Source organism: Arachis hypogaea, chromosome 13 (assembly GCF_003086295.3).
Source record: "Arachis hypogaea cultivar Tifrunner chromosome 13, arahy.Tifrunner.gnm2.J5K5, whole genome shotgun sequence".
NCBI classification, from domain to species: domain Eukaryota; kingdom Viridiplantae; phylum Streptophyta; class Magnoliopsida; order Fabales; family Fabaceae; genus Arachis; species Arachis hypogaea.
This window is the reverse complement of record NC_092048.1, coordinates 938,813-965,765: the sequence shown is the minus strand read 5'-3', so window position 1 is coordinate 965,765 and position 26,953 is coordinate 938,813. Positions and strand designations below refer to the sequence as shown.

Here is a 26,953-nt window from a genome sequence, read left to right as displayed (position 1 = left end):
GGAGAAGACAAGAACAAAGAACCGAAGAGAAGAGAAGAGAGAGCACTGTGGGCTTTAAAATTGGGGATTAGGATTTTAACTTGAATTGAGGGACCAAATTGATTCGGGACAATTTACTCTGCCATATTAGCTAGCCATTGTAATGCCCACGTGTCATGAAGGATGCCAACTCAACTTTCCGGTAGCACCAGATGGACAGTGCCGGAAGGACAAGTCTGAGTCCCGAAATGCAAATTCAGGAATAAATATGAGTAACTTTTAAATTCAGGGACTACTATGAAATTCGAGTGCAACTTTAGAGACTACATTGAGACTTATCTCTACTTTTATTTCTTGATGCCAATGCTCAATATCAACGTCATGAGCAGCCAAAATTAATTGAAGGAGGCATAACATGCGTAAGAAGAGCTGCAATTGTAGGACATTAAACTCATCACCTTAATTAAAGTTGACAAATAATGCTGAAATTGTTGCATCGACGACACAGTGACACCCCACTTTTTGATACACGATAGGTAGGAGTGTTTGCAATTCAATTTAAATCGGTTTTAACATAAACACCACCACCAATAAATAACTATATGTTGCTATGGAATTGAAGAATGGGTTTGATTGGAAATGTAATTTAATTAATTTTCTTACTCTGCCTAAAGATTTTGCTCGTTTCTATTAGTAGTTAATAACTATATAAAAACGGAATTTAAGAAAGACGAAACCAATCAAAGAGAATGTAGTAAACCGTGTCCAGCTGTGAATCACCTATTCCATTATTGGAATGAAAGATTCCAAAAGGACCAAACGAAGCGAAAATGACATGGGTGAAAAAAATTTGGTGATGTCCAAAGTGAAAGTTAGGGGTGGCAATGGGACGAGTAGGGGCAGGTTTTTGCCCTACCTGATCTCGCTCCTTCCTACAATAATCCCTCATCTCGCTTCTATTCGTAGGTAATATAATAAAAAGTTAAATCCTAACCTGTTTTGCGGATACCTGTTCTGTCTTACCTATTTTTATAATTATTAAAATATAACAAATAAAATTAAATTTTAAAATTTTTATAATTATCATAACATAAATTAAAATAAAAAATTTAAATATAAAACAATATTATTAATTTTACTAATTATTTTATATATATTACATATATTATATATACCGGAGCGAGTTTAACCTAAATCCAACCCGTCCTACCTAAAAACTCAGCCCTGCCAAAAACTCGTCTCGGTGTGAGGTAGATAATTATCCGCCTCGAACGGATAGGATGAAAGTGGGCCTCAAAAATGTGTTACTTATTCTTCTTTTAAGATTATATTAAAGCTTCAAGGAAGGGATTTTGCTGCTAATCAATATCATCTTGCAATGCAAATGTAGTTTATAATAGCTAACTGCATATATTATTAATCCGGTCGAATATTCAATTCACTCATCGATTTAAATAAGTATAGAAGATTCGAATTCCCTAATTTGAAGTAAATTCTAGCTATAGTTTCTTTCTTTTATTGTAGCTTGCTATCAGTTAACTCTCTTGAGGGTTACGCATCCTCAATTCTGGTGGTTGGTGATAGTGATAGCTACTCTAAGAATTTTCTCAGCACCAACACTGGCTTTTCTTTTTCTTTTGGGAAAGGCCATGCACAATATAATGCAGCCCCACTTATCACTTTATGATAACAATAAAAGCAAAAAGTCAGGACTTAAAGATGAGAGAAAAAAAGAAAGATAAAAAAGAGTGCCACAAACGTGGGATGATGTACATTGGTACAGCATGTTATGCTAAGCACTTGCATACCAATTGATAGCTACACTTCAATTTCACATATAATCCACTGGTTTATTTTTCTATTATGGAAGTGAGATGAGTGATATATTCCAGCATTATAATTTTTGGTGTTAGAAGAAACTAAAATCAGAGAATTCGATTTTTGTACTTTTTAGAAATCGAAATTTTGACACTCCAAATTAATCGGTATCACATTTGAAATTAATACTCCAATAGGTCATAATCCGAAAAAAACAACATTATCAACCTAATATTAAAAATGAAAAGTGCAAACACTCACCAAACATCTCTAAATTTAATGTTTTTTCTTCATTCACATATTTACACTTAGATTTTAATAAAAGGTAGATTTTAATATAACTATGTTATGGTAACTATAATAACTATATAAGTGTTATTAAAATTAAAATCACGTTTTTTAAGCAATATTTTTTAAAAAGCATTATCTAATAATAAAAAACGTTACTTTAATTTTAGCAACATCTTTTAAAAGACCATAATTACCGTAATATAGTCATGCTAAAATAATCCTTAATAAAATTACACTTTTGCCACAACTATAATAGCTTATGATAAGCGCTTGATCTAACAAGTGGTATCAGAATAATGTCATGTGTTCGAATTTTACTATCGATATTAGGGAGGAGATTTTTGGTTTGATTTTGTGGTAAATGTTGCATTTGATCCCACCAAAGGAAAATGATTATATTAGTGATACCAGTATGTATTCCCCTCAAATACATTCTGGTCGTAAAGGTACTTACTTATGTGTACTTTTTTTTCTCTGACTGAGCATAAAACTCAAAAGTGCAATGGACAAAAGGAAAATGATTCCCCACTTTTTCTTGTTTTCAAAAAAGTAATCATGCACATCATAGGTGCTGATAACTGATAAGGCAGCCTTATAAGAGAATTTCCTTTAAAAGATTTAGTATGTTACAAGAATTTGAAAAGCCTTTGAAGCTCTCTCTACTAGGATAATGAGTACTACTAATGCAAGGAACATGAGATGGAATAGAATGGACCAATGGCTTGTAATTTCAGCTATTCTTTTACTGCAAGATTTTCTGTTCCTCTCTCAGATACTTGCTGAGACCACAACCTCTGTGAGTGTAACTCAACTTTCTATGATTATATTTAGTAGTATTATTATGAGACACTTAAGCATCATCAATTATTAAATGAATGATTTCAGGTGCATATTGTATACATGGGGGATAAGATATTTGATAATCCAGACACTACTAAAAAGGTTCACCACAAAATATTATCTTCACTTCTAGGAAGGTATGGCTTTGTAGTACTCTTCATATATCCGTTACTTTCAAATGGAGCTGGTATTGTAATAATGCATTGAGATTCAAGAAAATAATATATCAAGTGTCCACTTTCTGTTCTGAAGCAAAGAAGCTGCAAAGAATTCAATTCTTTACAGCTATAAGCATGGATTTTCAGGGTTTGCTGCAAGGTTAACAAAATCTCAAGCAGAAGAAGTAGCAAGTATGATCCTTGAATCAATTAATCTTCTTGTTTTTTAACCCTTTAAGCACATTTTAAAAGCTACATTCATACTATGTGTTACAGAATTTCCGGGGGTAGTTTCTGTCATTCCGAATCGGATACACAAACTTCACACAACAAGAAGTTGGGACTTCCTTGGTATCCATCATTCATCTTCAAACACTCTTTCCAATGAAATCAACTTAGGTGAAGGAACCATAATAGGTGTCATTGACACAGGTAGTACTTTCTTTTCCCCCTCTTACACATAGCTAAGTAAGCACTGAAAAATGGCAATGTAACAAAAAATCAGTGACTTCTCTTTGAAGGAATCTGGCCAGAGTCTGTGAGTTTTAACGACGAAGCGATGGGAAAAATCCCATCAAGGTGGAAAGGAGTTTGTGAAGTGGGAGAGCAATTCAGTTCCAAAAACTGCAACAAAAAGATAATAGGTGCTAGATGGTTCTTGAAAGGAATATCTCATCATGCTAAGAAGCTGATCCTTGGAAATGAAAGCAGCGAATATCTCTCGGCTCGAGACGCTATAGGCCATGGCACTCACACAGCTTCCACAGCAGCAGGGTACTTTGTAGAAAATGCAAACTACAGAGGACTTGCTTCTGGCATAGCCAGAGGAGGAGCTCCACTTGCACACTTAGCTATATACAAGGCATGCTGGGACATTTCTGTTGGAGGTTGTTCTGGTGCAGATATCCTTAAGGCTTTTGACAAGGCAATACATGATGGAGTAGACATTTTAACAGTTTCTCTTGGCCTTAACATTCCTTTGTTCTCATATGTTGATCAGCGCGACGCCATAGCAATTGGTTCCTTTCATGCAACTGCTAAGGGAATCACAGTTATATGTTCAGCTGGGAATTCTGGTCCCAACTCTCTAACAGTTTCAAATACTGCTCCATGGATTATCACAGTTGCAGCCACCACCATAGATAGGGCCTTTCCGGCTGCGATTATTCTTGGAAATAATCTCACTCTCTGGGTATATATGCTACAAGATTTTATTATTAAAAACACATCTAGTTAAGAATGCTATGAAGCTTAGTGCAATGATTGACATAATGTAGGGGGAGTCCTTAGATGCTGGAAAGCATAGCAATGGATTTGTTGGACTAACATACTCCGAACGTGTCGCTTTAGATCCTGATGATGATACAGCGTGAGAGCTCTCTTCCTCCTTTGTAGTTTTCTTTCTTCTTTTTCGGTTATTAATCAATATTTCATGTGTTTCTTGAAAGTAAGGATTGTCAGTCCGGAAGTCTGAATGCTACAATGGCAGCAGGCAAAATTGTGCTATGCTTTTCGCTATCCGAGGAACAGGATATCATCTCTGCATCGCTTGCTGTAAGGGAAGCTGGAGGAGTTGGAATAATATTTGCACAATCTCATGAAGATGGACTCAACCAATGTGGCTCCTTTCCATGTGTTAAGGTAGATTATGAAGTAGGGACACAGATAGTATCCTATATTAGAAGAGCAAGGTGAGGAAATGAAATATGCAGAAGTTGAGAATATTGGTTTCTGAAAGTTCCTTTGAGTAATCATGAAATTAATATCAAGCTTATTTCCAAGGTTTCCAACTGCAAGCCTAAGTTTTCCAAAGACTGTTATTGGAAAATGGACTTCTCCAAGAGTTGCATCATTCTCATCAAGAGGACCTAGCACTATGTCTCCTTCTGTGTTAAAGGTATATTCAGGACTTCATATTCAAGCATGCCAACTTAGCTTTGAAATTTAGAGACAGAAAGTAATAAAATATATTTTGTTACTATAAAATATTCTCTAAAAACAAATGCATAATCATTGAGTCATTACTTTCAGCAGTTGTTGATATTCTAATAATGAATGTAGTTAAAGTTCAATCATTGGAAGCTATTAGGTATTCACTTTCTTTTGTAGTTTCACCATTGGAAAAGTATATTGTAGGAAAAGGTAAATATATTAATTAGAAGGGGACATTTATTTAGTGCAGCATAGTACATATTATTAACCACTTAGAAATAATCACTCATTATACAAGTACATCATAATTCTCATACATTTCTTTCTGTCTTTTGGTTATATATTTTTTTCTGTGCATACATTTCTTTCTGTCTTTTGGTTATATATTTTTTTCTGTTCCCATTACACTACTTTTGGACTCTTTCACTGTCTATAGTACTAAAACAAAATACTAATTTGTTTCTTGTTTTCAATTGTATGGTTTCATCATTAACTTGTACTATGATGATATGATTCATGGAAGTAGCCAGACATAGCAGCACCAGGTGTAGACATTTTGGCGGCATTTACACCAAAAGGCACCACAAAGAATAATGCATTTCAATTCTTATCTGGAACTTCAATGTCATGTCCTCATGTGGCTGGAATAGCAGCTCTCATCAAATCCAAACACTCAACATGGTCTCCTGCAGCCATAAGATCAGCTATGGTTACAACAGGTGAAGAACCACATGGAAATCAAATATATTAAATTAATATCAAAATACACAATTTAAATCCAAAGTAACAAGTTGCTGTTTGAATTAAAAAATTGCAGCATCTCAAATTGGAAATGATGGAAGCTTTGTATCTGAAGAGGGTTCCACACTTAAGGGAGCTGATCCGTTCGACATTGGTGGCGGCCATGTAAACCCCATCAAAGCAATGGATCCAGGGCTCATATATGATATCATCACTGAGGATTATATCCAGTTCCTATGTTCCATGGGATATAGTAGTTCATCCATTAGAAAAGTGACCAAGACAACAAGAAGTTGTGAAAAACAGAACTACCAAGGACTGAACCTTAACCTTCCTTCCATATCAGTTCCAAACTTGAAGAAGGCTGCAAAAGTAACAAGAACAGTGACAAATGTAGGAAACATAACTGCAGTTTATAGAGCTATAGTGAAGGAACCATATGGCATAGAAGTAAGAGTTGAACCTCAAATTCTGAGTTTCAACTCAGACACCACAATACTTTCCTTTAGTGTCATGCTTCATTCAACTCAAAAGGTTCATAATGGTGATTACAGATTTGGGAGCCTAACTTGGACAGATGGCAAGCATTCTGTGAGGACCCCACTAGCTGTGAGGACCATAAAGTTTGAATCATAATTTTATGTACAGAGGGATTTATTGAAATGAGTCTGATCAACTAATTGCAGAAGTTCTTGCTTGAGTCTTAATAACACAGCATGACAGCATATTCTTTAAGGAAATGGTTGCTTGAAAGTTGAAACTGATGACACACACCAAAGAGCAAATGTATGCTATATTAGTAAACAAGCGAGACCAGTGTTTGATGGAGGCTTTTTAAGATACAAATAAGATTAAGCAATGAAAGTATTAGTATGATTTTTAGATTTTATCTAAACCTATAGACAAAATATCAAGCTTAGTATCAGTAATCAACCCAGAATAAATATATATATATAACTTCTTTTTTTTTTTGCTTCAATTTATCAGCAACTTTGACTTTGGGTTGCACATAAAAAATTGATGCTATGTTTGAGAGAACTCCAAATTTATGTAGTCGTTTTAACCATGATTTAATGTTTAAAATAAATGTGTAGCATTATTTTACTGAGTTGTTCTAAATACGGTAAAAATGAAAAACAAGATTAGCGGTGTCCTCTCTCTCTTCTTTTCTTCTTTTTTTTTCGGACAGTTTTAATTAATAGTTGAAAAATCAAAGGGGAAATAGTAAATACTCATTCATTTTTTGAGCAAAAAGACAGAAAATAGTGCAAACTTTCTGCTGCTAGTACTGAAGCTATTTTATCCTGGAGAGATTTCCCAATCAACTCATTAACCCTATTCACATTATTTAATGCGAGCTAAACAAACTGACAAAGGATTTCAAGATCATCAAGTCAACTTCTCCATCAAACTCAGTCATTTATTACTTAAAAATAAAATAAAGAGAGCAAAGCTAGCATACATCACTACAACGATACTAGTGCTACAACAAGCAGATATAGAGGATAGGGACTTGGATACAAAATTTATGCTTTGTAGAGAAGAATTGACGCCTATGATGGAGCACCAAGGTATGAGGCAAGGCGTAAAATATCACTGAATATTCCACCAGCAGTGACCTGAGCTCCAGCTCCTGGCCCACGAACTATCAATGGCTGATTCTGATACCTTCTTGTTGTGAATGCAATGATGTTGTCTGAACCTGACAAATGAGCAAATGGATGATCCTTCTTGTATCTTCTCAGTTCTACCGTTCCTTTTTTATTAGTCACATCCACCACACCAACGTATCTCAAAACCTTAAACAATAACAACCACCAAGTTAATATAACGTTAATCATATTTTGAACATGTTATGCAACTAATCATAGAATTACTCACTTCCCCAGCATTTTCAGCTTCTTCTTGTTTCTTTGACAACAACTGATCAAATTTTGGTAACTGTTGCATGAATTCCTGAGCCGATGCACAATCCTTCACAAAGTCATCAAAATATCGACGTTAATATAATGCTAAGCACAGACTAAAACTAAAACTGCATAATGTAACAGAAAACGGTTCTTACTCTTAGAGGTTCTGGCACAAGGCTTTCAACAGGAATATCTGACAGTTCTAGCTTTAAGCCAGATTCCCTTGCAAGAATGATTACCTGTAGAACCACGGTGGCTTCAGCATGTTGATTTTAAAGGCAACAATAAAAAAGAGGATTAAACAAGACATAGGAATGCTATTATGAAGCAAAACTAACATCATGATTAGCCTACATGTTGCGATTAGTTATCATGATATTATTCAACATACCTACCACCTGAAAATAACATTTATTTCCCTAGCCAATTTCTTATATGTTTGTTATTAATTATATACATTCACTTTTAGGCACATCCCAGGTCATAAAAAATCTCAAACAAAGAACAGTTTATTTTGACAAAGTTTGTGTGCATGTTCATCACAGTAAGTTGTACCTTTCTAGCGACATCTGTTCCAGACAGATCATCCCTTGGATCTGGCTCAGTATAACCAGCTTCCTTTGCCTCAGCTACTACCTCACTAAAAGCTCGGCCATCTTTGAAGTTATTAAAGATATAACTCAAAGTTCCACTGCAGAAACAGGGGCAAGGCAATGCCTTATGGTCAATGACTAGATCAACAAAAAATGCATATAAACATAATAAGCATGATAATTGAAACAACGTTCTTTAAAATTTATGGTTCATGAATGGTGAAAAGTTTCAGGTGAGCAAGGAAACTGGAAATCTGGAAGATTATCACAAATTAAGAGACACAAACAGAAATAATATGTGAAAGCAAACCTGAAGATGCCTTCAATTTGCAATATTCTGTCTCCAGTTTCAAGGAGCCCGCGCAAAGTGCTAATAATTGGAAGACCAGCTCCAACAGTAGCTTCATAAAAGTAGTGTGTATAGGATTGCCTTTGCAGTGCTCTCAGACTCAAATACTGAATGTTGAGAGTCAAGGTGTTAGAATGCCCAAAAATTAGTAGTAATATATAGTAACAAGAAAAAAAGACGTAACATATCTACTAGCAACAGGAACTTATTGATGGGAACCAGATTCAAGATTATGAACAGGCAAATTAACCTTCAGATAGAGCGCAAGAAGTAAAAAACAGGCAGAAGAGTAAAGGCTCTCTCTATGTATAATATAATAATTCTTTCCCAGCCCCCTTTTTCCAAATGAAATAATAAAAATAAGAAATTCTCCTTTTCCTTAAATGTCTAATTCTTTATTTTTAATTTTCTTTAACCATGAACCTATATTAATGCATGGAAAAATTAGACATCTGACATTACTGATTACACTACGTAATAGCAAGGATGAACAATATGGATTACATCACCTGATCAAGCGGACCTGAATTTGCCTTCTTATTGGGGGTAACTACATGTATTCCTTTGCGCAACCAGTCATTGTAATGGCCTGCAATGATGGAATCAGATGTGCAATCCACTATCGCAGTGTTGGGTATAAAATGATTTCCATGCACGTGGTGAACAAATTTATCCAAATTAGCCACTTCTCCCTTCTCATCTCGAAGTTCTCTCCACCTAGCTAAGTCAATGCCTCTGCAAATAGAAATTACAGTATGACTTAATTAAGCGAGGACAGAGAGCCAAGTTCATAAAAATCCAAAAAAGAGATTCAGTTCAGATGAATTTGACTTACGACTCACTAAGAAGCATTGACTTTGAACTAATTATGCCCATTACACGCAAATCAATGTTGAATTCTTCTTTCAAAACTGAGGCCTGCATTAAAAGAGTTATAACATAAATTCACCACAAACTCTAAAAGGTCTTCTGGTTAAAAATCATTCAGGTAAATTGACATATCAAAATGTACCAAATATCCCAGTATCATGGATTACTGTGTTTACTATGACAGTAGAATATATATTCAAACAAGTAAAGTTATCTACAGAAACTGCACCTGATCCCTTAGTTGGTCAAGTAGTGTGCTCCCGATTAATCCTGGTCCAATAATGCCCATTGCTATTGTGGTTCTTGAGAGATAAAATCTGGAATGGACAGCCCGTAAAGCCTTTATACAATCCTCTCGCTTAATAACAACAGTGATATTGTACTCAGAACAACCTTGAGCTATAGCACGGACATTTATACTGGCCTGTTGGTCATTACCAGTTTGATCACAAACAAGTTAAAACATAAAAGAAATAATAAAATAAACCAAAATTTCAATCCTAAGCAATAACTTGCCAGACTACTAACCTTAGCCAATGCATTGAAGAGGGTAGCGCTAACTCCAGGGGTACTTGCCATTTTTTGGCCAACTGCGGCCAAAATGCTACAATTTGGAACAACAGCAACCTGAGAGGTGCTACGTGATTTAGAATGTAATTAAGGTGACAAAATAAAAAGATAAAACCTTCAACATCATTCAGCAATACTAACTCAAAAGTAATTATTCAGCTATTAGTTTTTACATTGTGATCATTATAAAAAATATAAAAAGGAGCAAAAAATAAGAAAAGAAAGGTTATATGCTTCCTTTTCACTGATATTGCTCAATTGAGCAAAAACTTGTATGAACTGAATTTAGCACCTGAGAAAGACGTCCAGCATCCAAAGCTTGACGAAATCTAGACTGCAATGCCTCAGCAACAGCTTTTACTTCCTTCTCAGGAACAGCAAAGCAAACAGAATGCTCACTACTAGCCTACACAAACAGTATTAATGATCACCACAATTTCTTATATGCCAGATGGAAACACTAGAAAAATTGAGTATAAAAAATGCACCTGAGATATCATAATAACATTGGCTCCCACATCTTTCACAGCACCAAATATAGCACTGGCTGTACCAGGTACACCAGCCATTCCCGTTCTGCAAAAACAACAAAGAAAAACACATAGCAATTATGATTTTGATGATTAATATATGTTATAGGACATCATATAATTAAATTGAAACAACTGAGCAGAAAATTATTCATAGTATAACGTGACTAAATTCATGGCTCACCCCTCCACATTCACAAGTGCCAAGTTGTCTATGGTCGCAAAGCCTTTGACAAAATTTTGGAGGTCCTGCTTATCTTCATCCTCAATAACAGAGGGATGACAGATCTTTGTTCCGGGAGCAGAGAGATTGAAAATATTCCTTATTATAATGGGAATTCCATATCGCATCACTGGTATTATCGTGCGGGGATGCAAAACATTTGCACCGAAATAAGACTGCAGACAGGCAATTCAATAGTTAATCTATTAAACTTTGAAGGGTCAATGAGCTTTGAGCATTCATAAATTCCATCTCACCATTTCCCATGCCTCTTGATAAGACAATGTCTTCAAAATCACAGCCTCACTAACTGCAGAAAATGTAATTGTTTACACTGAATCAAAATTTCATGTTAAAGATAGTCAAGCATAAAATAAAATCAGTCAATATGTCAGATGCAAAACTACAGCAGTTACTAGATTCAATAATTCTCTATTTCTCTTAATCCACTTGGAAGTCCAACTGTTGGCGAAAGCAAGAGCAGTACAAACCTTTTCTAGGATCTGCACTAAACACACCATCAACATCTGTCCATATTGTGACCTGCCGAGCCCTGAATAGAGCACCCATAATTGCTGCGGAAAAGTCACTTCCATCTCTCTTCAGTGTAGTAGGAATATTCTGGGGTGTACTTGCAATGAATCCAGTAGCAATGATTACTTTAGCAGGATTCAGTGAGTACCACTTTTCAAGTCCTTGTTGAGATAACGAATAGTCAGGATCAACTTGATTAGAGCTAGTAGGATTTACAATAAGGACTTCCCTTGTATCCATCCATTTGCAGTCGACCCCATTCTGCTCAGTCCCAGAGGGGAAGCATGATGTAACAAGCTCAATTCAGATAGAAAGTGAGAAAGAGCAAATCTTTATAATTAAAATAGCAAACCTTTCTAATAACTAAAGACAACATCTGAGCAGACCATAGTTCCCCATGTCCCACAACAAAATCTGTAAAGGACTCCGTTGCATGACCAGCTGCAAGATATTAAACTATAAGTTAGGATTGCAGTGTAATCCTTAACTATGGAATTCAACATAAGGAACAATACAAACACATTCTTCATGATAAATGATTCAATTTAGATAGCTTTGATATAACAACTTTTTAAAATCAACCTCAAGAAGACCCGTCTTTGCTCATGAAAATAACCAAAAATGAAAACACATTTTGTTGTTTCACCATTATATCATCTCATAGAGGCTGTGCAATTGATACAGTTGGAAACCAAAATTGAGTTCCAAGGAAAGAAACTGGGTCAGAAAATGCAACTTTCCCATTTTTACTCCTAATCTTCCCCTGTATGTCCCTATCATGGTCACCAACCCAAAAAATATCAACCATTTGAAAAAGAATTCATAGCTCAGCAGCAGTTTTCCGTTAGCATCTATGTTGGGCCTGATAACAGGTTAAATTCACAGCTTATGAAAATTACTTGATATTCTGAACACATGAAAATACATGGATGGTGAAGATCATATGACCAATATGATTTCTTTCTTGATTTTTGTAAAGTGGGTCTCCTATCCTCTCTTTCTCCATTTTTTTCCTCTTTCATCTTAATAAAATTCTTCTCTTATGAAAAAGAAACAGATAAATAAAATCTAGATAAAAATGAAAACCTCTAAAAGGAACAAATATACCTAACCAAGAAAACGAAATAAATAAATGAACAAAAACAAATAGCTTTTTGACCAGACAAAAAGATAGAAAGAGAACATAGACAATATCAAAGGTGGAGAGTGAATAGATGTGCCTATGACCTATGTATATTGCACGAAGCATCGCCTTGAGGTTATTGATGTCTTGATGCAACTGGGACAAGAAACTAGCAAGATGATCGCCATCAAGCAGATCATGTGCAGTTTGGCTATGCTTCTCCAGAACAACATCCAGTGCAGCTACATAATTTTCATCTCGTGATTGAGCCTTGTTGATAAGGTCATACATCATGTCTGTAACCTTTGACATTGCAGAGACAACCACCAATTTCCTTTCTGAATCATCCTTAATAATGATATCCGCAACATTCTTTATTCTTTGTGAGGTTCCCACACAAGTTCCACCAAACTTGTGAACAGACCAAGTGTCTCCTTTTGGAAGCTGTTTTTCCTCTACAGATAAATTCAGCGAAACATCTGCGGTGGAAAAAATGCCATTACATTTACCATCTTCAAAATTACAAGTACAAACTCCAGCATAAAATTAACTTGCAGTCAAAACCTGCAACTGAAGCGCATATCCTGGTGCTTTGTGACTCTCTTCCCGGTGGTAAAGTGAGACCCTTTCTGAGATAGAAACCATATTCTCACGAATTAATAACAAGTAGCAAAGCTTAAAAAGAAAAAAAGGAAAAAAAAATGCATTCAATAGAAAATAAACACAGGTAAAAGAAGTGTGTGGCTTTTGAAAAGGATAAAGAAACATACAAATTTTATGAAAACAATAATATAGTAAATATATGACAGCAGAAAAAATATTCTTTTGCAGCTTTATAATGGGTCAGATATATATCTTATATTATTATGGTCATATTATTCAGATTTTCGTTTTTTGTTTTGCTATTTAGACTTATTATTCTGCGAATCGCCGATAACAATAAAGGAACGAGTGCATTATTCTTCAAGCGAAAGAATATTCCATCAAATTGTGCGTTCAGCTATGAAGTTACTACACATAAATAAATAGTAAGGTAACACTAGAGCTTAATGGAAGCAAAGAGAGAGTAGCAGTTAACCGGTTTGCGTCATGCAAGTGTAGCGCAGAAGATGAAGAAACCTAATACATTGAAGAGAACGTACCGAAGGAAAAGGGAGGGGCGGGAGAGGGGGAAAGCGCGGCATTGAGAGTGGAAGATGTTGCGGTGGTGTGAGAGTGAAGCGGTGTTGGGATTGGGAGGGGGGAAGCAGGGGGAGGAGGAGGAGCGAGAGATCGCAGCAGAGAGGGACGCCATGGTTATGGCTGCAGCAGCTGCACCTCACACACAAAAACAGAGAGAAAGAGAGAGAATAGGACAGTGTTTGGTTATGCGGCTTTTGAGGTTGGTAAAGGGAAAATGTTAGTGCTGAGTAACTGAAACAGGGGATACTAATCACTGATTAGTGATTACTGGGTGAGTGAGTTACTGAGTGAGTGAGGGGACCCTGAACCCGTGAGCCCAAATGGCTGTGTAGTAGCCAGTACTTTAGTAGTCATAGATTATGTAAATTTTTAATTAATAAAGCTTTAGGGTCCGTTTGGAACTGTAGAAGTAACTTTTTTTTTTATTTTTGACTTATGAAAAGTAGTAATATTAATGTTTGGTGCAATCTTTAAAATCAAATTGCAATTTTTGAAGAAGTTATTTAGGAGCTTATAGAAAAGTTAAAAAAATGACTTCTTTCATAATACTTCTACTTTTTATCACATTTCCATAAAATAAGTACTTTTAGAGCTAAAAATCCAAACACAAAATAATTTATTTATAAGTTACTTTTAACAGAGTCATTTATTATTTAAGTATTTTATCAAAAAAAACTTAATTAAGTTGGTTACTTAAACTGGACCTAAATCATAAATATCAACAATAGTTTACTGTGGGATGAGTTCCGTAGTGCTTTTGGTTCTGTTTCAAGTTTCTTCCTTTGAACTACGTTTCTTTTATAAAGTGTATTTTTTCTTCTTAAAATTTAATAAAAGTTTTCAAAATATTTTTAAATTTTATTTTATTTTAATTTGTTTTAAAAAATTTCAATTTTTATCAAATATATTTTTAACAATTAAATATTCAAAAAATTTCCAATCGAACAACAATGCATAACAATTATATTCGATTTGTTTGTGTTAAAACTTAAAAGTTATTTTTATGAAATTATTGTTGAATGAGTCCTAATTTTTTTTTAAAAATTAGTTGCCAAGATTATATTTGATGCAAATAAAAAATTTGTGAGACAAAATTAAAATAAAATAAAATTTAAAAATATTTTTAAAATTCTTACCAAACTTAAGAGACAAAATATATTTTATCCTTTAATTTCAAAAATAACACAGCATTCTACTAAAAGTGTCCTAAAAAAATTTTTAACTCCTAAAATAAAATTTTTAAATTTTTTAACGTATTGAATGTATTGATACTTTTTTTTAAAAAAAATCTTTAAATCGTGTTATTATTGTGCACTTATTATAAGATTTTCTCTCATGATTTCTTAACCAAACAAAAAAAAATCTTTTTTTTTACTAAGAAAAATCCTTAAAGACACTAGCTAAATAAACTACTAAAAGAATCCCTTTTAATAAAAAAAATTAGGTTGTTAACACGTTTAATTTTAATAGAAATAGAATAGTTAGAAACGTATAATTTGTTAAAAATATCATTTCTTTTATAAAAGATAAAATAAAAATTTTGAATAGAGAAAAACATTCCCAGTGAGACTGAAGAGTGAAGAGTATTTTGCAGTTCTAACTGCATTGAAGCTTGTGGGAAACACCCTCTCTCTTTCCTTTTCTTTTTTCTTATAAGAATTTTGGTTTAAAACGAAACGAATATCAATGGTAGCAGCCTAAGTTGGAGACCAAAGAGGCAATACTCTCTATATCAGAGCACATAACAGACAAGGATTTGGATTTTCTAAATTTTAAATTTCACTTTAAAGACTAAAGTATGATCTTTTATTCTTAAATAGTTTTTCTCTTATATTTACTCTTAATCCCACCTATAAAATAAATGGTAAAAGATCATATTTTACTTTCTAAAATGAGAATTTAAAATTTAGAGGATCCAAATTCAACAGACAAAAATAAAGAGTTATAACTTATAAGTGTCATTGCAAACATTAAAATATGCTTTCTTTTTTTTCTTTTTAAATGGCTAAAAATAAAAATAATGTTTGTATAATTTCTCACAACATTAAAATATACTACCTACTAAAGCATATTATCTTCATTATTTTTATATATAAAGATATACTTAATTATATAATAGATTGAAGTATTGAACACGTACTTGTCTTCAACTTTGATGCATCACACGTGAAAATCAGTGACGTACACCTGCACATGAACTTTGTACTCATCCATTTCACACACACTTCATCATTATTATTATTTTCATCACCTTCTTCTTCTTCAGGCTAAGTCTTTGAGAGAAAGAGAGAGATATGGCAACGGATGTGGCAGTGCTGAAGCATGGTGAGGTGGCAGAAAAGGTGATGAACCAAAGCAACGGCCATGGATGCTGCAAATCAGGGCCTGGCTATGCTACTCCACTTGATGCCATGTCTGGTCCCAAAGAGACTCTTCTTTATGTCACTGCTCTCTACTCAGGTACCATAAATTATATGATATGGTAATAGGTGAAACTGTGAAGGTGACATCTCTGTTTAGTAGTACTATGAATAGCAATTTCTTTCTAGAAAATGTTGTTTTGTTTTGTTTGATTAGGTGTTGTTATTGATTGATGTTGATGATTCAATGAAATACAGGAACTGGAAAGGAGAAGCCTGATTATCTGGCCACAGTGGATGTGGATCCAAACTCTCCAACTTATTCAGAAGTTATTCATAGGTTACCTGTTCCTTATTTAGGTGATGAACTTCACCATAGTGGCTGGAATTCATGCAGCTCTTGCCATGGTAATCCTTCCGCGGATCGAAGATATCTGATTTTACCTTCACTGGTGTAAGAGACTAAACTGAAAAAAATAGTAATAGAACACAATATGCCCACCATTAATTTTTCTAAAAGAAATTTCCTTGTTAAGAAGTAATTGTTGGCTTATTTCAGATCCGGTCGAATATACGTGTTTGATACAAAAACAAATTCAAGGTCTCCATCTTTGCACAAAGTTGTTGAGCCTGAAGATATCATAAGTAAGACTGGATTAGCATATCCACACACAACCCATTGCCTTGCTTCCGGAGACATAATGATCTCATGCCTTGGAGATAAAGATGGAAATGCTTCAGGAAATGGATTTCTTCTTCTTGATTCAGAATTTAATGTGAAAGGAAGGTATCAGAATTCATATATTAAATTGAGAAATACAAGAATGCATGATGAACTAATTGTATGAATTGACTATGACTTAGTTTCTTTCTGGTTACATTGGTTTGTTCATTGCTTCACATTTGCTAGGTGGGAAAAACCAGGGCACAGTCCTCTATTTGGGTATGACTATTGGTACCAACCTCGGCATAAGACTATGATAAGCACATCGTGGGGCGCTCCTGCGGCGTTCACCAAAGGTTTTAACTTACAGGATGTCTCTGATGGCTTTTATGGGAGACATCTACATGTATATAGCTGGCCTGAGGGTGAATTGAGACAAACATTAGACCTTGGTCAGTCAGGGCTTATACCCTTGGAGGTAGATTGGTTTACATAAATCTAAGGATTTGTTTCTACTTTCTACCATTCCATTTATAATATAATCATGGTTAACTATAAATTTGGCTGTCTTTGACAACTAATCTATCCTAAATGCAGATAAGGTTTCTGCATGATCCTTCTAAAGACACAGGGTTTGTTGGTTGCGCATTGTCAAGTAACATGGTGCGGTTTTTCAAGACTGATGATGGATCATGGAGTCATGAGGTATGCTAGAACTAGAAAAAATAGATATCTATATATCTATTATAGTATTATCTTCTGGTTAGATTTTGTGCTTCAGCTGAGGCATGTTTGATTAATAAATAGAAATAACAATGATACTTATATACTAAGCTGACCTTTTCAGGTTGCAATATCAGTGGAACCATTGAAAGTGCAAAACTGGATTCTTCCAGAGATGCCTGGGCTTATAACTGATTTTCTGATATCTCTTGACGACCGGTTTCTGTACTTTGTGAACTGGCTTCATGGTGATATAAGGCAGTATAACATTGAGGACCCCAAAAATCCTGTACTCAAAGGCCAAGTATGGGTAGGGGGACTACTTTGGAAAGGAAGTTCCATAGTCGCAATAGCAGAAGATGGTAACACTTGGCAATCTGAAGTTCCAGAAGTTCAGGTACTAGTGCTATTTAATTTTTTCAAAATTATAGTCCACTTCAGTATGGACTGCTAGAATACCATGGTCTATTACTGAAAATGTTTTTTCTTGAAACAAGTCTAATAATATCGTTTAATCCATGTAACTGAATGCGCTGTCTGGCTAATAAGATCGAAATTTTACCTTTCAGGGAAACAAGTTGAGAGGAGGACCTCAGATGATTCAGCTGAGTTTAGATGGGAAGCGGCTATATGTTACAAACTCTCTCTTTAGTGCATGGGATAAGCAGTTTTACCCTGAGCTTTTACAGAAAGGATCACACATGTTACAGATTGATGTTGATACTGAGCATGGTGGCCTGAAAATCAACCCAAACTTCTTTGTTGACTTTGGAGCTGAGCCTGATGGTCCCTCCCTAGCCCATGAGATGAGATATCCCGGTGGCGACTGCACTTCAGATATATGGATTTAATTGCACATTATTATGATTGCTTGGTAATAAAGTTATCTTTCACAGTTAAATGGTAAAGAAGTGTCTTTCATGTAGCTTAAGGTTTCATACTAGTTACATTTATGTCATCCAAATTAATATTACCTCCAATACTGGGAGCTCTTGCTCAATTGAATTGATGAGTTGTCCTGTTTCTTCTATTGCTTTGAAAATTGTATGTTTCTCATGGATGCCATACAATGTGAATGATGGGAGGAGGGAAAAAAAGAACAAGTTAGTGATTCAGCAAGTTGCATTAGTTAAACTTAAAAAGTTATACTAAACACCAAAAAGATATAGCACCATGTAGCAAAAATTGCTTGCCCACACCAACTTAGTAACCTCACTTCATCATATGTCTCTACTTACAATTTTGTTTTTTATGTTTTTTCCCTTTACTACATTGGAGAATAATGTGTGACAAAGTGGAAGATTGAAGTTTTAGTATCATATCATTATCACAAGCAAATATGGTTGCTAATTGTAACACATTCTTGTTAGCACATAATCATCATTTTTACTTACTATTGTTGTTTTGGTGTGTATTCTTAAGTCAATATTTTTGGATGAATAAAAAATTGTATCAAAAAATGGCGGAAACAATTAAAAGGAAAGGGAAAAAGAGTGAAGTGAACACAAAATAATATGCAGGCACAAACTACAAAGTGAGTAATAAGTCAAATACCATGCTTTGAAGATACAAGAGAAATCTATGTAGGTATATGACTATATGTCCATGTTGCATTGATTTTATGGATTAAAACAACCATCAAACCACTGTATCCCACTGTATAAAAACAACTCATTAACCTTTGAACCGACAAAAATAAACATAAACTAAGCAACAGACAAAAAGTTGCTATGTACCATATTCAAAGATAAGCCATTGGAATTTTTTAATAGTACACATGCACACAAAATAAACAATTGCTTACCAAATCCATGGTTCTCTCTTTCATAATCCCATTTGTTTATATCATCTTATCTGTGCAAAATTAAATTATTGCTGAATCCCAAATAAATTACTGCTACTCTTGAATTGGACTTAATTATTGGAAGATGATCTTATCATATCAAATTTCAGTGAGTGAATCCCAGTGAACCCAATGTCAACTAGAAAGTTGAAACAAACTGTTATGTATTATTGAAAAGAAACGGTTCCAGCAATGCCATCTAAATTGTTAACATGAACAAATAAATAAAGAATAGAATCCTTGCCTTTGCAAAAATTTCAATTTGTAAGCATCATGTTTGGGATTCAATCTTTGGAGACTGTCTTAAAAAGATTTTGTAACCAGCCTCTTTATCCATTAAAGGGGAACTCCGACGGAATTAGTAATAAGCCGTTAATTTGTCGTATCGTCGACGAAGATCAAAAGACTAATGGCTAGTGAAAAAAAGAAAATGTGTGTGAAGTCATGCCCTCACTCCATTTTAGTCAAATGAGACGTAAAGAACACAGCAACAGTGTTTTGAGATCCTTTGACTAATAAAGACTATGCTATAGTCATTGTAGGTAGGGCATCAAGGTGGAAAATGTACCAAAAGAGTTGAATTCATGATTATGAGAACACATCTTTGCATCAATTTTCTCCTTTTCCTTCTTGTCATGATAATCCCCTTCCAATTTACCTAACACTGCATTATGGATATGCATACTTTCTTATATGTAATGGCATGGAATAACAAAGTTAAAATAACAAACTGAGTAACAATTATTTACAAAGGGTAAATAAATCATCAAAACTAGAGAGAGAGAGAGAGAGAGATAATTCATCAGTACCGTATTGTCCAAAAGGTTTGGTGAAGTGCGTTCCATCAACTTATCACTAATGCAGTCCCCACTTGCATCTTTTTTTCTTTTTCTAAAAGGTGCTCTCATATATTATTATTATTATTATTATTCTCTATATAGTGCTTCTTTGTGAAAGAGAACATAGAAAGTTAGAATGGCCTCAAAATCCAGCATTAGAATTGTGTTCTTCTGCTGCCTTATGCTGTGCAGCACAGCCGCTGCTTTATCATGGACAAGTAATTCACACACATGTAACGGATCCATAGCCGAGTGCAACCAAGACGACGAGCTGCTTATGGAATCCGAGATAAGCCGGAGGATCCTCGAGCAGAGGAGAATCATCTCCAATGGAGCACTTACGAGGGACAAGCCGGTTTGCAACAGTGGTGCCAGCGGCGAAGCTTATAGTAAAACAGGAGGGTGTCTTCCTCCACCCTCAAACCCTTACAATAGAGGTTGCTCTAAGTATTATCGTTGTAGGTCTGATTCTTAAATGTTGTTGTTGAATGATCCATGTCTATGGTTTTTGTGCTGTCTACTTTATAGTTTTGAAATTCTATGAAAATTTCCCACAAGATTTTCTAATAACTGACACCAGAATATCCATCTCAACAGATTCTCCGACATAACATGATCCATAACCCTGTTCTTCCGGAAAAGATGAAGGATCTTAGAATTTGCTAAATTCTGTTTAGATGATTCATACTACAGAAAGGAAAAAATTACATGTTATTCGATTTGTGTTTCGCGCTATTTAATGTCTAAATTCTACATAATAAGGTAGTCTTAAATATAGCACTAATCTTCTGTCAAAAAAGAATATATAGCATTTCGTAAATATAGACTTTCCTACTAGTTTAGGACGTGTAAAATAAAGTTATTAATAAAAAATACAAAAATTAGTAACGAGTAAAAATAAGATATATATATATTCTGCTGTGTCGAACACCTTCCCTGTTCATTACTTAATTTGACTTTTAATATTTAAAGATTAATGCTAAAACAAAATTCTGTCTCACACATCAGAAGAATAAAAACAAGGTAAAGAGAAGCTGAGCATAATTTAAAGATAAAGAAAGCTGCTTTCAGAAATACAGCAACAGCACCGTGGGTTAGCACCTGAGAGAGGCTAAGAAAGCAGTTGCTGATTTCCGGAAAAAGGCTAAAGCAGCTTCTAAAGCTTTGATTAATTAACCTTGTAAGAAAAACATAACTGGTCATATAATCCAATCACAATCTGCATGAACTACCCATCCACGACGATTCAAAATCGTACATGCCTATGCCATAAGGCGTATCTAATCTGTTATTTCTACATTGTTAAGTCAAATAATTGCAAGGACAAGAGCAAATAATTCTGAAACTTCAAACTCAACGAGACTCCCAATCCTTCAACTTCTTGCTTCCTTTAGGTTTTGCTATTGGAGCGTTCATGGCTGCCATTTTGTCGTTGTACTTTGCACGCAGTGGATCATTGTAAGTCCACCTGTATTACAATTCAACAATAGGAAGAGCATTAGAACACAGTATTACAAAAGTAATCTACAAATATATACTATAAACTTCTCCCCTTTCATACTTAAGTAAATACATAACCATATTTGGAGGTTCTAAATTACAAGAGGCAAGAAATGACTATATGCATCATTAAAACATTTCGTTCATACAAATCCTATATTTCACTGGTATACAGATCCTTGTCAGTGCTTTAAAACAGGATTAGAACAAGGGATTCTACACAGGCCAACAAGCAGCACTTTTATAACAAGAGATCATTAAGAGAGAAGAACTCATGAATGGGAAAGTAAACCAGTAGTATCATTGCACATGAATTTCAGAAGTTAATGTGGAAATGCTAACAGAAATACAATAAAAATAAAAGAACATATAATCTGATGCTATTCTTCAAATATATAGAAATGGGAAAGTTGACTTACGGATTGTTCCAATCAGTGGTGTCCTCATTGACAAGATGAGTCCATTTAGTTCTTCCACTACGACCAAAGTGCTTGACTTGCATAACCTTGGGTAATATTGTCTTGTCCATTTTATCTTCCCCAGTCGGGGCAGAGAAATCACGAGTATAAATATTATCACTTGCACTAGTGGCAGATCGATCATCAGGATTAGACTGGAAGAAAGCACCCTTGTGATAGTATTTCTGCATAAATTTCCACTTCTGCTTTGATGCTCGTACAGGTTTTGGATTCCTCCTCTCCCATTCTCTCCTCTCTTCCTCTGTCATGTTTCTTACCTTCTCAATCTCCTCCTTTTCCTTCAACATCGCTTCCCGATCCTCCCTATCCCTCTTGATCCTGCCAATCTCCCTAACTTTCCAAGCCTCATATTCCTCTGCCTCATTAATTTCATCATCAGTATCCACATCAGCAATGTTAGCCTCCATCTCCAAATTTTTCTGGATTTCTTCATCCTTCCGGATCTCCTCAACAATAAGCTGCTTTGTCTCAATCCTCCTTTCTTCCATTCTCCTTTTCCTAGCTTCCTCAGCAACCCGTTCTTCTTCTTCAAGACGCTCACGCTCAGCAATTGTATCTCTCTCTGACTTGGGAACAAACACAGGCTTCACCATAGCTACTCCAGTATATTCCTCCTCAGAGTCAGTCTCATACTCAGACTCTTCTTCCTCCTCCTCTTCTTCTTCTTCCTCCTCCTCCTCCTCTTGAGGCAGTGCTTCTTCCTGCTCTCTTTGCAACTGAAGCATCCTCTCCCTAAGTCTACTCCTCTTTTCCTGCAAGGCTTCCACATCTTCTTCTTCTAATTCCAACCCTTCCTGTATCCTAGTCTCCTCTTCAATGGTAGAAATAATTTCAGCTTGCCGAATTCGCCGATGATCAGCCCTGACTTCCTCACGGTTATCAATTCGACTCTGAGCCAAACGACGAAGCCTACGATCATCTCCCTTAACAATACCCTTATCATCTTCGTGTCGAGGAAAAGCTTTCTCCAAAGCAGCTTCCCTGGTGGGCCTAATATCGGCGGCAACATCTTCATTCTCATCATCAGCCCATTCAGGAACTTTACCAGGCCAATAACGCTTAACTTTAGTTTGGCCAATTTTACCTCTAAGCTTATCCCTTATGGCTATAACTGTATCACTAACACCCGCTGTCACCGACATTGCTCTTCCAAAGTTTAACACCACAAGACTCAAAAACAAAAGTGGTTTTTGCTTAACTTCCTTCTAAAACCCCCTATTATGCAAAAGAAATACACACACACAAAGACAAGAATAAGCATAACATCTAGAGAGCAAGAAGCAATTTCAGATGTAAGAAAACGTAAAAGGGAAAACTTTATTATAAATCTCGATATGCCAAACCCTAAAGCGTAACAAGGGGAGATAGAGCGGGAAGAGGATTCAAGATTCAATTAATTGATTCAAAACAGTGAAGACTTAATTAATGGAAGAAGAATAAGCAGCAGCAGAAGAAAGAGACTTACAGTTATGGCAGAAGCAAATAAAGGGAGAGTTACAGAAACCCTCGAATTCATAGTTATTAGAACCGAACCAGTAATTGACCTGGTCATATAACTGGGTCACTGGTTCAACCGTTGGGTCACTAATTCACCCGGTTGACCGGTCATAATTAAATAAAAATGTAAACATATAAAAATAAAATTAAAATCAAAAGTTAAAACTTAAAATCAAGGTTCTGAAAACCAGACCGATCATCGAACCGCTTTAGTTATTGGTTCACTGGTTTATTAGTCCAACCGGTTTAACCGTGGTTCAACCGGTAAATTATAAATAAACACTAAAAATAAAAATAGGAAAAAAATAATTTTCTATTATTCCACAAGGCCTGTTGATACCTGAAAAAGTATTTACCCTTATGATTATCAATTTGTCATTCAGTTTGTTACTAATCAAAATTTAAGAAAAAGCTCCACTGTTCCCCACTACATTGCCTTAACACAAATCCTGGAATACACAATGCTCTCTTAATTCCAAATTAAACTTGAAAAGTTCAAAATCACACCATATATTCAAAAGATAAATAAATAAATAAGATAATCATATTCTGCTACACATAGAAGCCTGAACAGGAGTGATTAAGATAAAAGTTAATATCAAAGTGGTGCTTTAAAATCCTAGACTACTTACAGCCATCAAATACTGCTAAAATTGACATCAGGATGTGTAGCATCATGTAATTCACTCAAGTAAATCCTATTGGAGAAAACTTGAAAGTTGAAACCAATCCAAAAATTTATAGTACAACATAATGCTTCTCAATGTAGCTAGACTAACACAGAAAAGTCACACAGTTTAGCAAATCATTATTGCAAGCCAGTCTTCTGAATAGCTACTCTTATTCCCATTCCTCCCAGCAACCACTAATGTTGAGCATTCAGGACTTGGCAACAGCATTGAAAGGGAATATGACAGTAACAGTTTCTTGCAAGTAAGGGAATCATACATGCCACAAAAATCCCCATAATGATAATGGAAAAATCACCTTCAAGATATGAGAAGAATCCCCCTTGCCGGACCAGTTTAGTAGTGATCAAGTATATATCACTTCATTAAATAATGGTATTAGTTACTAATACAATCTGTTAAAACTTTTTGGTAAAGAAACCCATCAAATCCTACAAAGGAATCAAGCTGAATCTCTTCTACAATAGCTTTCTACAGGCAGGGACAAAAATAACAAATTTGAAGGGTGAACTGGTCGGGAGGGTTGAGGAGGAGGGGAATAAAAATTAACAGAAAGAAAACATATAATAATTGACCACCTGAAACAGACTTACATATTATCAGAAGACACATCATTAGACATGAACAATTCTCAGCAACAACAAAAATTTGGCTAAGTGATTGTTTCAGCAAAACAGTAACAGATTCAAGATTCGGTGATGATAATCAGCAACAAATTCAACTCAGTGATGATTTGCATAAAAAAATTAGCTCAGTGATATTTTCAGACACAAATTCAACTTACAACAAATTCAGCAACAAATTTAACAACAAATTTAACAAATCCTAGTTCAGTTACGATTTACAGCAACATTTAGTTCAGCAACAAGGCAAATTTATTGATTAGCAATTCAGCAACATAGAAAAATATAGGGAGAAGGAAAATCTGGAAAAGAGAGAACAGGGGAAGCGATGATGCAGATACTCACCAACGGTCGATGGCGAGTGGGCGACCACCCCACGGAAGGCGATGAAGCAAGAGACAACCCCACGAGTTGCTTCTGCCGCCGGCGACAAGGCGCACAGGGAAGGACGCGAGACGTTGAGACGCTGGCGACAAGACAGACGAACCACGAGATGCCAGCAGTGTGACTGAGACGAGACTCGAGCAACAGGCCCGACGACGGCGGCGAGCGTGCGGTGGTGACGGTGAATCTAGGTGTGAGAGAGAGAGAGAGAGAGAGAGAGAGAGAGAGAGATGGGGGGAGCTGAAACTAGGTCATTCGGTCATTCCAAATTATAAGAAAAAAAAATCACACATGACCTGGTTCGGGTTTTATAAACCGGGCGGGTAACCAATTTTCATCATACCTGCCGAGTCAATCAGGGTTCCAACGGGTCTGATGTACAAACGGTCTAACTAGGGGTGTACATGGTCCGACCCGACTCGAAGATCCGGTCTGACCTTGAACACTTTAGGGACTATTTTGGTGTGATATCACTGGGTCTAAGGTCGGGTAAGGGTCTCAAAAATATACCCGGTCATTATTTCAGGTCGGGTCCGGGCCAAAACTCGGGTCACCCGAAGTCGGCCCGGTGGCCCGGTCATCATACACAATTAATATTGTGTTATTAGTGATGGTGATGGCTATTCTTATGTGAAATGTAAGTATTGTAAACCTTAATATTTTGTGTTATTAGTTATTATAAGACTATAAGTTAATGTTTTATGTTTAAAATGCATAAGATTTTAGACTAATGTATAATATTGTGTTATTTATATTGATTTAAATATTTGGTGTTATTAGATAATATTAGTATTGATTATGGTTATGCTTTAATTTTAGGGAAGAGTTGGTTCTTGTTATATTTTTTCTAAGTGAATTTTACCATGTCAAATAATGGTTGGAATCTTAGAAATTTGGATATTTTCACATGCTAGCTTATAAGAAGGTATCAAGGTAATGTAGTGTTAATGGCCCGGTTTTTATCCGATATAATCGTAGCCCGAAAGTGTATAGGTTTCATCGGATTTAGGACCGGATTCGGGTCTAATAAATAGGCCCGGTATATATTTCAGGTCGGATTTTGGTCACATCAAACCCGATTTCACCTAGTCCATGCACACTCCTGAGTTTAACGAGTGGCTCCATTTGACCAAATGACCGAATTTCTAATCATATCAGCTAGATCGAACCAAATTTGATAACTATGCTCGAGTTGGTATTCGCCTATGCGATCCCTCAAGGCAGAGAGAGAATCTCGCCCACTGTTGCTATCTTTTCCAAATCCTTATTAACCTACTCTCATCGATTGCAAAAAAAAAAAAAAAATCAACCAAGTTTTTTTAAGAAATGTTATATGTTAAAAAAAATACCAAATAAATTAAAAAATAAAATACTATATTCTTTTATATTCTTTTATGTCTTTACAAAATTATAATATTATACACAAATTATTTATATGTTATAATTTTTTAGTTTATTTTATTTTTTTAAAACTCATAAATCAATCACAAAATATCTTATTTACCTTATTATTTTAAAGATAAATATCGTATTAAGTATTAACTAACTATTGAAATGAATTATATAAAATTTAAACAACTTTCGCTTTCGCTATTTTAATTTGAGTTAAGTTATTATTAGATTTCAATCTCTGACTAATTAACTGTAAAAAATATTAATTAAGTCCTCTACGATAGTAAACAGTAAATATATGAGCATATAAAGTATTT

At 35.1% G+C, this 26,953-nt stretch overlaps 4 protein-coding genes and 1 long non-coding RNA gene across 5 annotated transcripts; 2 read left to right on the top strand and 3 right to left on the bottom strand.

Moving 5' to 3' along the window:
- The first annotated feature begins 2,513 nt into the window (after positions 1-2,513).
- Positions 2,514-6,641, top strand: LOC112736253 (subtilisin-like protease SBT3.9). Its single transcript, XM_025785625.3, has 10 exons — positions 2,514-2,884; positions 2,974-3,065; positions 3,181-3,278; positions 3,363-3,518; positions 3,608-4,278; positions 4,364-4,455; positions 4,535-4,777; positions 4,869-4,983; positions 5,545-5,737; positions 5,836-6,641. The coding sequence occupies exons 1-10, from the start codon at positions 2,759-2,761 to the stop codon at positions 6,393-6,395; spliced, it is 2,346 nt and encodes a 781-aa protein (XP_025641410.1). The 5' UTR covers positions 2,514-2,758; the 3' UTR covers positions 6,396-6,641.
- Positions 6,642-6,974: 333 nt separating this feature from the next.
- Positions 6,975-13,976, bottom strand: LOC112736252 (bifunctional aspartokinase/homoserine dehydrogenase 1, chloroplastic). The gene is made up of 18 exons (XM_025785624.3): positions 13,604-13,976; positions 13,026-13,090; positions 12,566-12,940; positions 11,691-11,779; positions 11,296-11,599; positions 11,062-11,114; positions 10,766-10,980; positions 10,540-10,627; positions 10,344-10,457; positions 10,010-10,108; positions 9,711-9,905; positions 9,447-9,529; positions 9,121-9,346; positions 8,573-8,718; positions 8,225-8,360; positions 7,825-7,908; positions 7,641-7,733; positions 6,975-7,558 (listed from the first exon to the last, which is right to left on the bottom strand). The coding sequence occupies exons 1-18, from the start codon at positions 13,753-13,755 to the stop codon at positions 7,313-7,315; spliced, it is 2,763 nt and encodes a 920-aa protein (XP_025641409.1). The 5' UTR covers positions 13,756-13,976; the 3' UTR covers positions 6,975-7,312.
- Positions 13,977-15,764: 1,788 nt separating this feature from the next.
- LOC112736254 (selenium-binding protein 3) lies at positions 15,765-18,420 on the top strand. The gene is made up of 7 exons (XM_025785628.3): positions 15,765-16,103; positions 16,262-16,457; positions 16,563-16,790; positions 16,914-17,145; positions 17,265-17,372; positions 17,515-17,787; positions 17,960-18,420. The coding sequence occupies exons 1-7, from the start codon at positions 15,938-15,940 to the stop codon at positions 18,239-18,241; spliced, it is 1,485 nt and encodes a 494-aa protein (XP_025641413.1). The 5' UTR covers positions 15,765-15,937; the 3' UTR covers positions 18,242-18,420.
- A 964-nt stretch (positions 18,421-19,384) lies between these two features.
- Positions 19,385-20,848, bottom strand: LOC140178053 (uncharacterized). The gene is made up of 2 exons (XR_011870143.1): positions 20,043-20,848; positions 19,385-19,897 (listed from the first exon to the last, which is right to left on the bottom strand). It is a non-coding gene; the product is annotated as an uncharacterized lncRNA (long non-coding RNA).
- Positions 20,849-21,116: 268 nt separating this feature from the next.
- LOC112736255 (uncharacterized) lies at positions 21,117-25,529 on the bottom strand. Its single transcript, XM_025785629.3, has 3 exons — positions 25,206-25,529; positions 21,992-23,266; positions 21,117-21,540 (listed from the first exon to the last, which is right to left on the bottom strand). Exons 2-3 carry the CDS (start codon positions 23,191-23,193, stop codon positions 21,426-21,428), a joined length of 1,317 nt encoding a protein of 438 aa, XP_025641414.1. The 5' UTR covers positions 23,194-23,266; positions 25,206-25,529; the 3' UTR covers positions 21,117-21,425.
- Between the last annotated feature and the right edge of the window lie 1,424 nt (positions 25,530-26,953).

Coding starts and splice junctions, on each gene's coding strand:
- LOC112736253 (XM_025785625.3), top strand. CDS start 2,759: ATGAGTACTACTAATGCAAGGAACATGAGATGGAATAGAATGGACCAA. Junction 3,279..3,362: donor TCAAGCAGAAGAAGTAGCAA/GTATGATCCTTG, acceptor TATGTGTTACAG/AATTTCCGGGGGTAGTTTCT. Junction 4,279..4,363: donor GAAATAATCTCACTCTCTGG/GTATATATGCTA, acceptor GACATAATGTAG/GGGGAGTCCTTAGATGCTGG.
- LOC112736252 (XM_025785624.3), bottom strand. CDS start 13,755: ATGGCGTCCCTCTCTGCTGCGATCTCTCGCTCCTCCTCCTCCCCCTGC. Junction 11,115..11,295: donor TAGTGCAGATCCTAGAAAAG/GTTTGTACTGCT, acceptor CATTTTCTGCAG/TTAGTGAGGCTGTGATTTTG. Junction 8,361..8,572: donor CAAATTGAAGGCATCTTCAG/GTTTGCTTTCAC, acceptor CTGTTTCTGCAG/TGGAACTTTGAGTTATATCT.
- LOC112736254 (XM_025785628.3), top strand. CDS start 15,938: ATGGCAACGGATGTGGCAGTGCTGAAGCATGGTGAGGTGGCAGAAAAG. Junction 17,146..17,264: donor CAGGGCTTATACCCTTGGAG/GTAGATTGGTTT, acceptor TCCTAAATGCAG/ATAAGGTTTCTGCATGATCC. Junction 17,373..17,514: donor ATGGATCATGGAGTCATGAG/GTATGCTAGAAC, acceptor TGACCTTTTCAG/GTTGCAATATCAGTGGAACC.
- LOC112736255 (XM_025785629.3), bottom strand. CDS start 23,193: ATGTCGGTGACAGCGGGTGTTAGTGATACAGTTATAGCCATAAGGGAT. Junction 21,541..21,991: donor ACCACTGATTGGAACAATCC/GTAAGTCAACTT, acceptor ATTGTAATACAG/GTGGACTTACAATGATCCAC.